The 17,122-nt window shown below is 36.0% G+C and overlaps 1 protein-coding gene across 4 annotated transcripts in view; it reads right to left on the bottom strand.

Moving 5' to 3' along the window:
• Positions 1-17,122, bottom strand: part of Zdhhc8 (zinc finger DHHC-type containing 8) — a 103,661-nt gene that overhangs the window by 69,611 nt on the left and 16,928 nt on the right. For 3 of the 4 annotated variants that reach the window (XR_011336085.1, XM_069846916.1, XM_069846919.1), the window contains 5 exons: positions 13,777-13,892; positions 8,073-8,230; positions 5,164-5,336; positions 2,514-2,708; positions 64-214 (listed from right to left, as the gene is read on the bottom strand). Coding sequence is in view for 3 of the 4 variants with exons in the window: in XM_069846916.1 (XP_069703017.1) it covers positions 64-214; positions 2,514-2,708; positions 5,164-5,336; positions 8,073-8,230; positions 13,777-13,892 (793 nt within the window). In the remaining variant the exon portion in view is untranslated. The remainder of the gene's footprint in view (positions 1-63; positions 215-2,513; positions 2,709-5,163; positions 5,337-8,072; positions 8,231-13,776; positions 13,893-17,122) is intronic. The other variant, XM_069846918.1, reaches the window with a different exon arrangement.

Raw genomic sequence — 17,122 nt, 5'->3', positions numbered from 1 at the left:
TAACTTACAAGTAGCAGAATGGAAAATGAATACAAAATACTTAGGGCGCATTCTGGCTCTTACCTTATTGTAAGCATTCGAACTGGCATTTCTAACCCCATTGCTGTTATCCATGTAGGTTTTTACCTGGTTTTCATTGGTAATGGTTGAAATTGCTGAAGCTGACAAGGGGTACCGTTTCGGCTTTCCCACGTACTTACTCGCCTTCAACAGACTGTAAAACAAAACATCAATATAATAACTGTATGTTATATAAACATAAAAGACATACATATATATATACACACGAGGGGGATCCAGGAAATAACGACCGTTTTGTTGTAATAATTAAAAAAATATATATATTTATTTGAAAAAACAAAGTCTGTTACATAACTGAAGCTTCCTTTACTTCTCTACATAATCACCACCTACATTTAAACATTTGTCGTATCTGTTCACTAGCTTTAGAATTCCCGTGTTATACTCCTCTGCCGCCAGTTCATTAAGCCAGGTGTTCACAGTCTTCTTCAACTCTTCATCACTTCCAAAACGCGTACCACCCAGAAAGTCTTTCAGCTTAGTGAAAAGGTGAAAATCGCTAGGAGCAAGGTCTGGACTATAGGGCGGATGATCAAAGATTTCCCAACCGAGTTTCATCGTGGACATTTGTTCGCCCATTGTTGAACATTTCGCACCATTTTCTCACATTTCTTTCATTCATTACAGTATCACCATACACTTCTTTCAATTGCCGGTAAATTTCTGCAGGTTTCAAATGTCAGGCATTCAAAAATCGAATCACACTCCTCTCCTCACAGTCGGCGGGATTATCAATCACGTCGTTCATTTTGAAGTAACACAAAATGCACAATGGCGACTTGTTGCAACCAGTACTCACAACATTATGAGAACACATGTTAAGGAAGCCAGCTGACCTTCAAACAAGGAAGGGGAGTCAGCTGCGCGGCGGGTATGCGCGAACGGTCGTTATTTCCTGGATCCCCCTTGTATATATATAAATTTGTTAATTTTGAAGATCTGTCATTCTTAGTATTTTAAGACTAATATTAGTTTCGCGTACGTGCACACATGCACGCCCGCCTGCTTGCACACACACATATTTGAAATATTTAAAACCTTCATTTATTACAAGCATTAATATTTTACCCATATTAAAACAAGACTGAAAATTTTACAACTTAAACCAAATAATTCACCATATTATATTTACTGCATAAATGCGGATTTTATTAGTAACAAATCAAAATAGTGATATATCAGTACATTCGCTTTAAGTAAGGATTATTCAATTCACATCAAGTACAGCTCCTGCAAAAGCTCTGAAAGCCTGGCGACCATTAAGATTTAAAAGGCAGGTACTAGTTCCCGATCAGGCATCAGCAACAATGACACTTCACGAATTAAACAGAACAACAATTTAGTCCTAATTACAATTAATGTTCGCAATGCACTATGTGCAGAATGAATCTATCAGTTCTCAGTTCACAGTTCGCTTGTCTTGGCTAGTTTTTCTAGCTCACCATTTAAGTTCACTGCACATCAAACCCAGGTCTCCCAAATTGCTGTTCACTGCATGTCGAACCCAGGTCTCCGAACTGCGGTTCACTGCACGTCGAACTCAGGTCTCCCAACTGCGGTTCACTGCACGTCGAAACAAGGTCTCCCAAGTGCGGTTCACTGCACGTCGAACCCAGGTCTCCCAGCTGTGGTTCACTGCACGTCGAACCCAGTTCTCCCGACTGGTTCACTGCACGTCGAACCCAGGTCTCCCGAACTTCATTGTACTCACTCCGTCCTTATGGTGGCGTTATCCCACCCGGCTCGGCTGGGCGGCGATTGCTCAGACTGCGTGGGTGCCATCTCGCTCTTCTACTTTCAGGCAGTGGACCATAGCTGGGAGATCTGAGTTCGACGTGCAGTGAACCGCAGCTGGGAGACCTGGGTTCGACGTGCAGTACACTGCAGCTGGGAGACCTGGATTCGACGTGCAGTGGATCGCAGCTGGGAGACCTGAGTTCGACGTGCAGTGAACTTGAATGAGTCCGTAACTGTGACAGTGTCCACCAGGCGAGTGTGACGCAGTTCGGGAGACCCGAGTTCGACGTGCAGTGAACTTGAACATTGAGCTAGAATAACTAGCCAAGGCGAATGTGAACTGAGAACTGCCAGTTTTGTTCTGCACATAGTGCATTGTGAACTTTAATTGAAATTAGGAGTACATTGTTATTCTTGTCAATAATACACGTCGTGTAATGTCATTGTCGCTGTTTGGAGTGCTATAACGACTATTGTGTTACTGTGTTGAGTGGAATACCCATTGTTGTAGGGTGAATTATTAAAAATAAAAGTCACATTGTTGTCGGGTGTATGGTGGTTAATCAATGGTCAGTCAATGAATTACTTAAAAAATGTATGTTCCAATTTTTATATTGAAACAAAAAATAGTATCGAAATTGATATTTATTTTCATAAGAACCTGAAAACCAGAAAATCTTATATTGCTCTCTTACCTGGGATATTGTGGTCCACATAATATATAGCAACAGTTGCGAGGGCATCCTCGTGAAAAAGGATTATAACCACCTTTAAATTTCCCTGTGACTTGTTCATTTGTAGTTCGGCCTCGAGATACCAAAACAATGTGGAAACCAGTCAAACCATAAATTGGTATAACAAGTAATACTATAATTCCAATGATAACCATTCTGTGAAATATGTTAAGGTTCAATACAGCATGAAACACTACATACCTAAGCGCTTAGGTATCCTTAAAAGCAAACTCTCAGTAAGAGAAAATACAGAAAAATGAAGAGTTCATAAAGTCTTGAGGTAGGCTATTCTCTGTGATATCATTCCCAATACAATATAATTACAAATCAATTTTCATGAAGTTTAAGAAAAATGTTATAATAAATGTGACACACAGATCTATGGAATGGCACTACAACAGTATATCCACAAAAAGAGATTTATTGTCTATAACAGACAACTAACAGAGATTTTCTTCTGATATAAATCCTCATAGTTCAAAACTAATTAAATTATTATTGTATTTGTAAACATATGTTTATGATGTAGAAAACATGACTTCAGTCATGCCTTGTTAATTTCCTTGACATTATTAATTAGTTTCACTCTGTTTCACACAGTTTCTAAGTAAACATGGAGATATTCACGGTTAATAGTTTCCTTTCACTCAATACCAGCAGATTTTATTAACAATTGTAAAGATGTGAAATAATTCATCATATTCTTCACTTCTAAAATTAAAAAAAATAAATAAATAATTTTAAATACAGCTAATAGGCAATAAAAATTGTAGTGATTAAATAAACACGGTAATATAGTATGACAGTGGTGGAAGTGATAGTTATAAATAATATACAATATCCACAAAGATCATGTTACTATTTTAAGAATTAAAATCAAAACCAAGACAGGTAGAAGAATACAATTTCTTTTTGTATATTATTGAATTGGTAAAATTATCTATACATGACACAATCACATACTGGTGTAAACATATTATAGAATTGCTTAATAAAATATTTCTGGAAATATAGATGGATCCTGAAACGAACAATTGTCAGGCATTCAGATACACACTCCCCAGATATAAAATTCCTCGATTACTTCCCTTAAAGTTAGCAGGTATATTTTATACAGAATCCCTGACAACTCTTAACGCCGCAATAACTGTAGCAATTGACACAGCAAGCACTAATATACTGGCACACACAGCAAGAAGTAGATAGAGCATGTCTTCATGTGCTAAAAGTTACAAAAATTATAAATGGTCAGAGCTTCTGGCTATAGTTCATGAGGTCCCAGGTTCAATTCCCGGTTAGAGCACAGGAATTTTTCCTTAAAGGGGATTATTCCTGTGTTCGTCCATGGTCTGGAATTTAGATTTAAGACCTCTTCTGGCACCACATTATCATAATCATCCTATCACATCATCGGGGTAATGTAACTCCGCCTTCCAGGAGCCCCAACCTCAGAAGTAGGTTACAACTAAGCCACAGCCAGGAGAGAAGACCAGAAATGTCGAAAGACAACCTGGTGGCATTGGATATATATATATATATATATAAAACAATTTTCACAACTTTTTTGTCCCTATTTTAATTTCATTATAATTTATTAAATTACAACAATATTTTGTGAACACCCCATACATTATTTTATAACAATCTTCATCATGGGGTTTCGAATGTCTTTTATGGTTCCACACTGTAAATGGTTTACAGTTGGCCCAGAAAGTTCGAATTATTTCCATTAGCTTATTGTAAAATTTTTAGAAACTGGTTAAGTTACAGGTGCCGAAAACAACAGACAACAGATGATACAGTTGCTGTGTTACATGAACCAGAATTTAGAGGACGAGAATCATTATGGAATAGCTTCTCCCACATTTGAAAAATATTGGAGTGCAAGAGGTCAAATGACTTTATTGTCAAACGCCTGGCATTAGAAAACAACAACAGCAACAACAACATTTGTAACAACACTGAACAAAAAAAAGGAAAAAAAAAAAAAAAAAAAAGAGAGAAAAAAAAAGGGAAAAGTTGAGACAGTGTCGGGTGGAGTTCCTGGGTAGCTCAGTTGGCAGAGCGCTGATACGTTCAACCAGAGGTCCCGGGATCGATACCCGGCCCCAGAACAGTTTTTCCCTTGAAATTATTCAAATCTGCTTTACAGGAAGCTTTACCTGAAAGACTAGATTTACATAACACTGAACAAGTCCAATGCGAGTTTGCAGAGATAAAACTATTTCTCGTAACATGCAGAAATTAACAAAAACACTATTCAAACAAAAAGATTACGTTCACAACCTCAAACAAATCATTTAAACAAACCCGTTATAATGATAAAAATGAATTAAGATATTTAAAGAACACTTTTTTTTCTACATGCAAACGAAGTTCGGAATTTCATTAAAAATGCATGAAGATTAATAAAGATAGGGCAATTTCTCTTACTTTTCAAGAAGAAAATACATCCTGTGTAAGATGCTACAGAATTTCTTTGAATTCAACCAAGCATAAATCAGATAACCTTGAGAGACAAATTATGTAACTTAGCTCTTAATTTTCTACATGAGAAGGAAGAAAATTACGGTATTGTCTTTTATTCCTTTCTATTTTTAATAAAGGATACGCTATGATTGTGTCCACTTCAGTCAGTTTGTCCCTGTGATACAGCACAAACACAAGGCAGAGCGTAAAGATGCTTGTGATGTGGATGCTCAGAGATATCAGGAACATAAAAAAGAAACGGTAGTTGCGTCGACCAATACAATTGTTCACCCATGGACAATGATGGTCGAATGTCTGCAAAGTTACATAAGAACAGACATAGTAAGGACATGATTTAAAGACCCTTTACGAATAATGTACCCATACAAATCATACATACAGGATTACAAAAATTTCAAATGTAAGTTCTGTGGGCTAGAATAATATTTCTCAAACTGTAACCCACGGACAAAAATTGTCTTTGATGTGTAGCTCGATGTACTGCAATGCTAAATTATTATTTAGTAAAAAATAGGTATTTGTGTAATACACTGCGATTCTTTAATTTAAAATGGATGAAGAACCATGATCCACAGATTCGGTAATTACTGGCATAAAATGGACAATTCATAACCTCAGGTCAACTTGATGGGAAACTAAAATGTTATAATTACAACACTGCCTGTTACTTTCAGTGAGTCCCCCCAGCTGCTGACAAAATGAATAATGAAAATCATCTGAAAAGCTTTCCATTAGTAATTAATTTATAGCACTGATCATTATCAAGAAGTCTTCCAGCCACTACAAGGGCATAATGAGCACTTGAAGTGTTTTATAACACTACGTTCTTATTATTAAGTACTTGGGAATTTAATAGTGTCATTAGCCTGTGTTTTTTCTGATAAGTTAGTGGACCATAAAAGAGCTATTAGATAGCCTATATCATCCAAATAACGGAAAGTAAAATGAATCCAATAGTAATTCGAATTTTTGTATAGAAGTTGTAAGTAGATCTGATAACAATAACAAGGAAAACATTTTTTATAGATTTGTTTGAAGTATAACTAGTTCAGAAATTTGTTAAGAAATCTGGTAAATCACCTCATGCTGTTGGTATAACAATTTTAAAATCTGATAAAGACATTATTCAATGTTTGAAAGATACTATATTTATAGTGTATTTTTTTATAAAGAAACTCAAAATTGTTTATGTGAGGATATACAAAGACTGCTTTTAAAAACAATAATAAACTCTTTATGGTGGTTTAAAAAACTTAAAAAATTCTTTAAATTGGTCCTCACTTTCAAGAAGTTTGAGAAGCACGGATCTAGAAGATACTGTCTGCCATGTAATCCATGAATGTGATCCATTAATCCTCACAAGGTATCAACCGTTTGACATCATAAATCCGAGGCAGAGTATACCATCAAACAGGAGTGTGAATCTGCCTCTGAAACTGATTTTTGTTTCAGTACTATTAATTAATTCCGTTTTTGATGTAAAAGAGGTAAGTACAGAGGGCTCATTTGGGTTAAAGTATTTAGAATGATCTAACTCACCTATACTTCTACATAAAAAAAACTGATGGCGCATACTCTCTCATGTATGTTGTGTGTTTTGCAACAATTAAATTATTTTATCATGTTGTGAATGCTACTCCCATTTATAGTGTATTTTTTTTAACTATCATGGAAATGACACACGTAGGTGAAAGCATTTTACTATGTAGGTCCAAGTAAAATGGTAAATATTAGTTCTTTGAAATGCACACAAATATTCTATATATTCCTAAAAGTAAAATATATTAATTCTTTCATAAACTGTGTTACCAATTTTGTAACACAAATTCACGTAAAACAGTTATTCGTAAATTGTGATCATTTGTAGGCTAATTTGGTATTTATATTTAACAAAATCGGATTTAAAAGTGGCGTAAATATTAATAGATATCAGTGGTTTATGCATTTTCTATTGTTAAATAACTACTAGCACTATGAAATCAGACTGGTTGAAGAGGAAACTGCAAAATGTTTCTCTGGTCATTCACCCTTGCAAAACAAAGGAAAATTAGAACTAATAACTACAAATTCTTTGTGAAAGAGTGATTAGAAATGATTGATGACTTGCATGTTGGATAGCCATTTATGGTGATTTTTCTGTGCTGAAAGTGCTAGAACTTCGGTGAAAATAACAACCAAAAAGAAAAAATAATTCTGCAAATAAGTCTTTTAAAGAAATTGTCTTTTGTTCAGTATAAATTATGTAATTTCATTTTTTCGGTTTATTCTACAAAAAAAAAGTCTGCTCTGATTTGGTGTAGATCACCATTTTATGTTGTTCCTTTCAAATGAAGATTCAATTGGAGAAAAGTTTTCCGGGCTATGAGGCCGTGATCCATTGGTTGTGTGACCAAACGTTTCATTCACTGCTGCGGTGAACATCTTCAGTGGTGTAGATTGCTGGTGTGGCTGGTTCTACTGCGCGTGCCGATGACAATCTGCGCTGGCTGCATCGTTGTATATAATAGTGAACTGAAGATGTTCACCGCAGCAGTGAATGAAATGTTTGGTCACACAACCAACGGACCACGGCCTCATAGCCCGGAAAACTTTTCTCCTATTGACACCGGCTGTGAAAGCCTAGACTCTAATAAAAGATTCAATTATTTACTATAAAAAAAAATATCAGTATTTAATGTGCATCATTCCCAGATAAACTGATTTGTAGATACGAATATGAACAAAATGTATTCAATAATTTAGGAGATATTTCTACACAAAGACACCACGCTCGAAAATATATATATTTTTGTTTGGAATTAGGGATGATAAAAATGTATAGCTCCGTGAAAATATCGAAATATTTTTTGGAACACCAAAATACTCCCTCTCTTTAATATTACTGTAATGGGAAAATAAAAACAGTAACAAAATGCAGTATTAATTATAGTACTTCAACTTAATGTTTGAAATTCAATGTCTGATGATTCAAACACTCATCACATTATAATCACAACATTCAAAACACTGATGCCAACTTAACTGACATACCTCAATACAAACATTGCAGACACTACAATGAGAACAGCGTGGTGGCCGATAAAACTGGCAAGTAACGCACCACTTCATTCGAACGGTTATACCATTAATTTCTACATTTTTATACAGTGGTGCCCTGAAGTCATCCTCCCTGTCCTCTTCTGGGGAAGCTGCCGACAAAAGGAATAATAAAAATTAAAATGCAGCACATTTCCATCTAGTCACTCTTAGTGGTTCTGCTAAATCTATCTCGTAGAGCAATTTATCAAGAACATAAATTTATTTAAATAGTTTTAAACCACAAGCAGGCAAAATGTATGTCACAACACAAAAACTCTGTGATCACCGTGAAGTCTGGCAATGTAAAAGAAGATGTAAGGAGAAAAGGGAAGAAAAATATTTGTTTATTCCGAAAGGTGAAAATGTTACGTGCCTCCTGAGTTCAAAACTTTTGCTAGAGGTACGCCACACAAATGTAATACAACAATATACAAAAGTTCATGCAGATCACTGCAATATGAAAAGTAAGCAATAGGCTCATTTTATTTATTTTTTTGAGAGAGAATTAATTCCAACTATATTTTTAATCTTGGGGTGGGGTTATCAGCTTGAGCCTTTACAGGCTGGTATCTGTTTATTATTATGCATGTTAATAGGTTCTATACTTATATTGTGATCTTATATATGTACTCGTATGTAAATATCGGTGTTTTGGATTTCTTTCATTAAGAAATTTATTGTGTGTGGATTGATTATATATATTTGTTTATTTATTTAACTACAGATACTTTTATGATGTGAGGCGAGAAAACAGCGGGTTACTGGTGGCCCGCTCCCTACGCAGTCTGCGATGCACAGGCTGTTAGAGGTACAGCATAGTAGATCCTCAGTCACCATATGGCATTCACTGTAGTCACAAATCTTGTTACGAAAGTCTTGATTCAAGTGTACAAAGTTAGTGTATAAAGCTTAGTGATTATTGTGTATTTAAGTAACGCCTACTAACAATAATTTTCATTGTGTGAACATGTGTATATGTACAATATGTACATAAAAGGCGGAAGGTCGTGTGCGAAAAACAAGATGTATATTTTGAATAAAGTTTCCAAACAGACCTGAGTCTTCTGCCGAAACAATTTTATTAGAAGACTCACTAATGAGATTTCAAGAAACAGGCTACATACGGGAATAAATCGAGGGTATCAATGATGTGAAACTTCAGAGTGTTGTTCATTTGTTTATCAGAAGATATCAGTCGCATGTGGCGCAAATGGGGGCCATTTTCAGCAATGACTATGAGCATGGTAAGTCCAAATTATTCAACATTTATGGTTAGTACTGTTATGTACTGTAGAAGTGCCAGAGAAATGGTTACACACTCGCAAGAAACCATGCTAGCAGTGGGCCACAAGTCACCCACCGTTTTCTCGCCTCATGTCATAATAATGTCTCTATATATGCTTTAAGTTAGTATTACGTTAATTATTTTCCCTCAAAATATTTTATTAATTCAATATATTGCTAAAGGCTATTTTTAGAAGAATTTAACAACTTCACACTCATTACCGATTTCTATAAAATCTCAATCGAATGTTATAGAACACAAAACGAAGATTTGTGTTCTATACATTACAGACTGCGCTATGCCTTTTGATTATAATGTTTGGATTCATTCTGGTTTTGTTCCGATATACATATCCCTTGCAAAAAAACAGTTATATTCCTTAATTTTGTAAAATGGCCACGAATTGGAGACTTGAAGAACCCAGACAAGCTGGGACTTGCAACAACAAGAAACTTCTACGTTACAACTGATGATTACCCTTGGAATGTGGTATGTATTGCCATCATCTTTAATGAGCAACTCTGAATGCCAGGGCATTATAACATTCCAAGAATCATCCAGACACAAAAATCACACTGTGACAAAATCGCTATTACTTATCACAGCGATTTTTCCGGAGCTGTCACAGTTTGGAGCTGTGATGGCAAAATGCTGTCACATCCCGCCTCTAGAGTGTGCATACAGTTTTGTGTTAAAAACAACAACTCCATTGAAGCATTTAATATCTTACAAACAAAATGATAAGCATATGAAGATGATCACTTAAGCTGTATAAATATTCATATTATTTTGGTAGAATTAATTTAAAAAGTGAATTGATGATCTTCGACCAGCATGACCTTCATCATCTTGCACTGACCAAACAATTTAAAAATCGAAAGACTTGTAGCATTCTAACTTGTAAGGAAATCCAATCACGTAAAATGGCACAGATTTCGTGAATAGCATTATAACAGAATATAAAAATCTCTCTTCTAATGTTTAAAAATCTTGATATTTACTGATCAGACCTCATATTACTATTATTACTTACAAGCCAAATTAATCGAAGTACAAATATTTTAATCTAAAATTAAAAAAATAGGGGAAAAAAAAACTATTCAGACAAACTATTATCCAATACAGTAATATACTAGATTCTCTGGTAATCCTCTTCATCAAGTACTTTATTATATTTTATGTTCTCTCATCATTACTGGTCCAATTTTTATAAATTATTTTTCAAGTACATTATTGCTACACAAATCCATATCATTGTCCTGCACTGTAGCCACGTTATCTAAGACGTCGGTGTCTTGGACTAGTGGTACAGACCCAGAAACAAAATTTGGGCCACCTGAATTTCCAGAGTGCACATGCAATATGTTATAACTAGAACTTGGAAAATTCAAGTGGCCCAAATTTTGTTTCTGGGTCTGAACAAAGTGAGCACTGCACAGTGGGCGAAATCATGAATCTAGCAGGACAAAAATAATTTTGGCCACCTTTGAAGATGTAAGTAAAAATGGTTCAGTATTACTCTAAACATATCACCCTATCATGATTCAGTCTTTAAACAAGAGTAATCTAAAATAATAGTGTGTGGTAGAGCCTCAAAACTGAATGTTTAGATGCGCACTTCGTGTCTGGTGTCAAACTATTATTGTCATTGTGAGTCAGATAAAGTAGTGGCTGCAAGGAAGTGTGAACAAGAGGAAGCTCCCACTCCTACTGGATTTTGAAGATAGAAATATGTGTAACTTTTTGATATAATAACTATACATATACTGAGAGCTGTGTGTCTATGATATTAACAAAGTGCGCCACTTGCACTTTTTTAAGGTATTTGTCATTTCTTCCAAGGTGATTAACAAGACAAAAATCCTGCAACCAGGACTCGCCTTATTCGAAAAGAAAACGTCTGTCGGCATTATACCAAATCGACACAAACGGACCAAAACCTCAATAAAAACTATAAATAGGATGCTAATTTAAAGATACTGAATCAATTAAATAACTGAATTCAATTTATAAAAACTTAATGCCTCGACCTTACAGAATTAGGCTTAAAGTAAAAGTTAAATTTCTTACATTAAATTCGTTTGCTTAACACCAGGGATTTTAATGCTTTAATAATAAATATTAAATAATTATTATTTACTATTATATAAAAATTCAGAACAAGAGAAGGTTTACAGTGAATGATGTATGTAATTATGTGAAGGGCAAATTAGAATACTACAAAACTGTAGTGATACTATTGCAAGAAAAATTACAAAACCGAAAATCTGACTTTCAGATATTTTGAAAGCAATGTGGTAGGAAATATGACAGGTATGCTAAAATTCCGAAAATGTTTCAATTCAGAAATAAATTTCCCAGGAGATTATTACGTTCACGTAGTACCACTGAGCCTACTTGCAAGTCAGCTGTCACTGAGGAATGTAGGGATGCAGCATCTGTAATAAAAGACAGAAGGAAAACCACTCCGAAAAGGGCTACAGAATATAAAAAGCCTATATTTCACCATGTTCGCCACAAATACCTTATATTCCTGCAGTACTATCATTTTATTAGAATATAAACTCACTAAACAGCGATACATCAATATCTGAAAAACTGTTATATAGAAACCAAGTTATTAACTTTGTCTAAATGCACCCCCTCTAATAGGATAGTTTCTCTTACACAAACGTAATAAGACTTTGTATACAGAACAAATATGCTACTTGTAACTACTGTACAAAGTTTCATGAAAATCTATTACATAGGCAGGAGAAAAATTATTAATTTGTCTAAATTCACCTCCTATAATGGGGTAGTTTCTTTCACACAAATGTAATGAGAGTTTATATATAAAACAAATATGTTACCTGCAACCAGTGCTTTTATCTGGCAGAATGTGCCAAAACAGCGTTCCGTCACCTTTTTGTTGTATTTTTCATCATGGAACTGATAAATATATTAATAAATTATGTTTCAACATAAGTTTTCTTTGAACTCTGCTTAGGCCTTGAAAGTCTTGAAGTTGGACGAAAAGGAGGTTAAAAACGACAACATTCCTATGCATTGGACAGTAATCATCTCACCGTCCACTGTAATATCGTCCCACCTCTGGCAAACTAGCGAAAGTGACAAATAAGCGATCCTGCATGTATGGTCCATATTGTACTATACTCTCTTTCTCTTCTCGCACAGCTCAAATGCAAGGTCTCGTCTCCTCATCTATATCAGCACTGTTATTCAACAATCAAGAATTCTCAGAATATTCGTTATGTGGGTTGTTGTTGTTTAGTTAACTGTCCGAAGTAGAAAAAATAATGGGTCTTTATTTCAAATAAAAAATTCGCGATCCACACAGACTAAATAAAAGAATGACCACGCGATAAACTGAAATTGATAAATCGAGCTGCAGAAATTATCACGATGTATGACTGTCATTACACTTCATTGGCCAAGACCTTGCATTTGAGCTGTGCGAGAACAGAAAGAGAGTTTAGTACAATATGGACCATACGTGCAGGGTCGCTTATTTGTCACTTTCGGTAGTTTGCCAGAGGAGGGACGATATATTCTAAAGAGTTCCACACCTTTTTCTCCAGAAGAAAAGCACTGCCTGTAACTACTGTATAAAGTTTGAAGAAAATCTGTTAGGTAGGAGAAAAGTTGACAATTTTGTCTAAATTCAGTCCTTACAATGGGGCAGTTTCTTTTACACAAATGTAATGAGAGTTTATACACAAAATAAATAGGTTACCTGTTAACTACTTGTATAAAATTTGATGAAAATTTGTTAGATAGGAGAAAAGTTGATAATTTTGTCTAAATTCACCCCCTATAATGGGATAGTTTTTTTTTTACACAAACATAAAAGAAGACTCTCATTATGCTACTTGTAACTACTGTACACAGTTTCATAAAAATCTGTTAGATAGGAGAGAAGCTATTAATTTTGTCCTGCCAGATTTTCGTTTTGGACCATTGTGCACTGGTTGGAATCTTCAAGGGGGAAAAATTCTCTCGTGAAATTTCGGCCAGTGTATGGGACCAAAGTCCATCCAGTGTCATGAGAAATTTGAGGAGCTACAATAAGTAGCCTAGTGTAATAATCCAGATTCGTAGACCAGTTATTACAGTTGTGGGGAATCATCGTACGAATACTAACCACCCATACTGGTTAAATGATAGTTAATCTCTGTTATAGCATGTGGACTTGAGGCCAAAAATCAGCTGGTTGATCTTGGCTCTCCATGGGTTACTGTGTCATGGATTATTAATTCATACCACTAATAGAAAAACTGTATATAAAATTTCTCAACCAATGTACTTATCTGCCAAAATGGTGAAAGAAATTTAATAAAAATCTATGAAATAAAAATGATTTGTGCTCACCTCTTGGAATGACTCCTGGATCCATGAATGTGGCCAGTGTGAAATTGGCAATCACAAATAATGTGATCACGCCTTGGTATGCTGGAACCCATGGGTATTGTATGTAATAACGACATCTGCAAAGAAATCATAAAAATCAGAATGTAAAAACAGTAATATCATAATAAAATATTCACTATTACTTACTTACTTACTTACAAATGGCTTTTAAGGAATCCGAAGGTTCACTGCCGCCCTCACATAAGCCCGCCATCGGTCCCTATCCTGTGCAAGATTAATCCAGTCCCTATCATCATATCCCACCTCCCTCAAATCCAGTTCAATACTATCCTCCCATCTACGTCTCGGCCTCCCCAAAGGTCTTTTTCCCTCCGGTCTCCCAACTAACACTCTATATGCATTCCTGAATTCGCCCATATGTGCTACATGCCCTGCCCATCACAAACATCTGGATTTAATGTTCCTAATTATGTCAGGTGAAGAATACAATGCGTTAAAATATTCATTATACAGATGAAAAATATTTACTCTAAAATAACAACAGCTGGTGTAACTTTTACTTCACGCAATGGTCAATAAAAAAAATCAGAGACAGATAATGTAATTAAATAAGTTGCCGCAATGTTAAATAACGGATTCTACAATGAGTCTCAGAGTTTTTAAATTCGTCATTTATTTATTTAATGATCACAATAACAAAGGAATTACGTAATGAAAATGGCTGAGAAATACTCAGAAAAAACTTCCACAGCAACTTTGTCCAACACAAATCTCACAGAATCTGCCTGGGATAGAAATCTAAATAGCTGAGCTACTATGACTTGCACAGCATGAAGAAAGAAAAGTGAAGGAGAAAACAAAATACCGAGTAAACCTCTTCCACATAATGCTTCGTCCACCAAAAATTTAACAGTATCTGCCTTGAATCCAAACCTGCCTATCTGAGATCTGAGTTTCATCTGGATTGGAATGGAGTAATGGGAAATGAAAAATGACGGGGGGAAATTTAAGTATTCTAAGAAAACCTGCCCCACAGTCAATTTGTTTACCATAAATATCTCAGAATCTGCTTGGGTACGAAGTGTGACTGAATTATGACTGGAGCAGGATGGAGCAATGGTGGAAGGAAACAAGACAAATCTAAACTGTAAACCTGCCTACAGCATCCACTCTGTTCACCAAAAATGTACAGTATGAAATTGGAATAAAAATCTAAGCAAAGGCTGGATTAGGACGGAGCAATGGTGAAATGAAAATGGCAGAGGAAACAGAAGTAGCTACTCTAAGAAAACATCCCACATATTCTCTATGGCAAATCTCCTGCATATGAGAACCAATCGGAGATGGCTGTGGTGTTGTATATAGATGGCTTGTGCGAGAGAGTGATGTCACAGTTTCCCGCTGTGCTAAATATTTATCACGTTGTAGCTCCTAAGATAGTCAATCAATCTCGCTGTAATTGTTATGATTGATAGGTGAATGTCTGAGGAAAGCACAGAAAAAATTTCGAAGTCAAAATATTTTTTGGAAACAGAGAGAAAAAATAGTAACTTCGAAGAGATCTATTCAAAATAGAAATTTACACCTTCAACAGTTGGTCAGCAGCAAACTTGTTTGTTTTTCACGTTAGATGGGGGGAGGGGGGTCAAAGTGAGAGAAATGTTGAAAAAGAATGGAGATAACTTTCAAAACTTACTGCTACTCTAAATCTTAACTGGTTTCCGAGTTATGGCGAGTTAAACAACTGTTCTCACTTCATCAAAGGACTCAAGACTCAGCCTTTTTTCTGTTATAAGAGGAAGAACAGTGGAATATTAAAGAAAAGAAAATAACTCGTAAACTCTAAATATCAATTGTATATGGTCTGCGTAAAACACAACCTTCTATCTCTCTTTTATCACTACCACTTGCTTTACTTAACGACAAGGTGTAACAGAAATATTCTTTGAGCGGCCATTCGAAATGCCAGATAACAGTAACATAATACACTAATCAGACATCAGATATATATATATATATATAAACAATAATTGTTCTTCCTTTGGCACATATCATCAAGTGAGATGTACTGCCTGATAATATATATCGTCCACACCTGTGGAGTAATGGTTAGCACGTCTAGCCGCGAAACCAGGTGGCCTGGGTTCGATTCCCGGTCGGGGCAAGTTACCTGGTTGAGGTTTCTTCCAGGGTTTTACCTCAACCCAATATGAGCAAATGCTGGGTAACTTTCGGTGTTGGACCCCGGACTCATTTCACCGGCATTATCACCTTCTTCTCATTCAGACGCTAAATAACCTAGATGTTGATAAAGCGTCGTAAAATAACCTACTAAAAAATTAATAAATATCTCGGCGAGAACCTCATGCTCATGCATTAGAACTTGAACTATTTGACATCCAATAATAATCCGTGGCGCTACAGCCCACGAAGGGCCAAGACCGACCAGCTGGCTGCTGGCCTCACAGCCACATGCCGAAGCAGAGGTGGACGATCATACAACCAGAATGGAGATTTTATTTTTTTTATTTTATTGGGTTATTTTACGACGCTGTATCAACATCTAGGTTATTTAGCGTCTGAATGAAATGAAGGTGATAATGCCGGTGAAATGAGTCCGGGTCCAGCACCGAAAGTTACCCAGCATTTGCTCATATTGGGTTGAGGGAAAACCCCGGAAAAACCTCAACCAGGTAACTTGCCCCGACCGGGATTCGAACCCGGGCCACCTGGTTTCGCGGCCAGACGCGCTGACCGTTACTCCACAGGCGTGGACCAGAATGGAGATATCGTGTGGTTAGCACGATGAGCCCCCCAGTCATTATAGCTGGTTTGCGTAACTGGATTTCGCTACCTATCATAGCTCCCCAAGTGCATCACGATGCTTGGTGGGCACCGGTCCCATACACTGGCCGAAATTTCATGAGAAAATTTCTTCCTCCATAAGGACTCGAACCAGCGCGCATTCCATAACGCGAGTCCTAGGCAGCATGCCCTAGACCACGACACCACAGCGCACGACATTTGACATCCAAAATAAAACATATTTGCGTATATCAGGAATGACAGGATTGGAATTCTATCGTGTGCTGCTGGAAAATTAATACCGAATCTTTCGCCATTTCGGTAGTCGCATTGTTGCATTTTTTGGTTCTACTTATACTTATGAACAGGTCTTCCGCAGATTAAATTATCAGAAAAAAACAATATGCGAAGTAGAGGTGCTTATTCACATTTGGTTTCTTTATTGTGTACTATGCACTGGAAGAAATGGTGAATGGGAGAAGAGTTTATGGGCAGAAGAATATATCTGATGACAGACGACATTAAGATATATGCATCATAT

This window comes from Periplaneta americana, chromosome 15 (assembly GCF_040183065.1).
Source record: "Periplaneta americana isolate PAMFEO1 chromosome 15, P.americana_PAMFEO1_priV1, whole genome shotgun sequence".
Lineage (NCBI taxonomy): Eukaryota > Metazoa > Arthropoda > Insecta > Blattodea > Blattidae > Periplaneta > Periplaneta americana.
The sequence above is the reverse complement of the archived record's forward strand: the minus strand, read 5'-3'. Positions and strand labels throughout refer to the sequence as shown.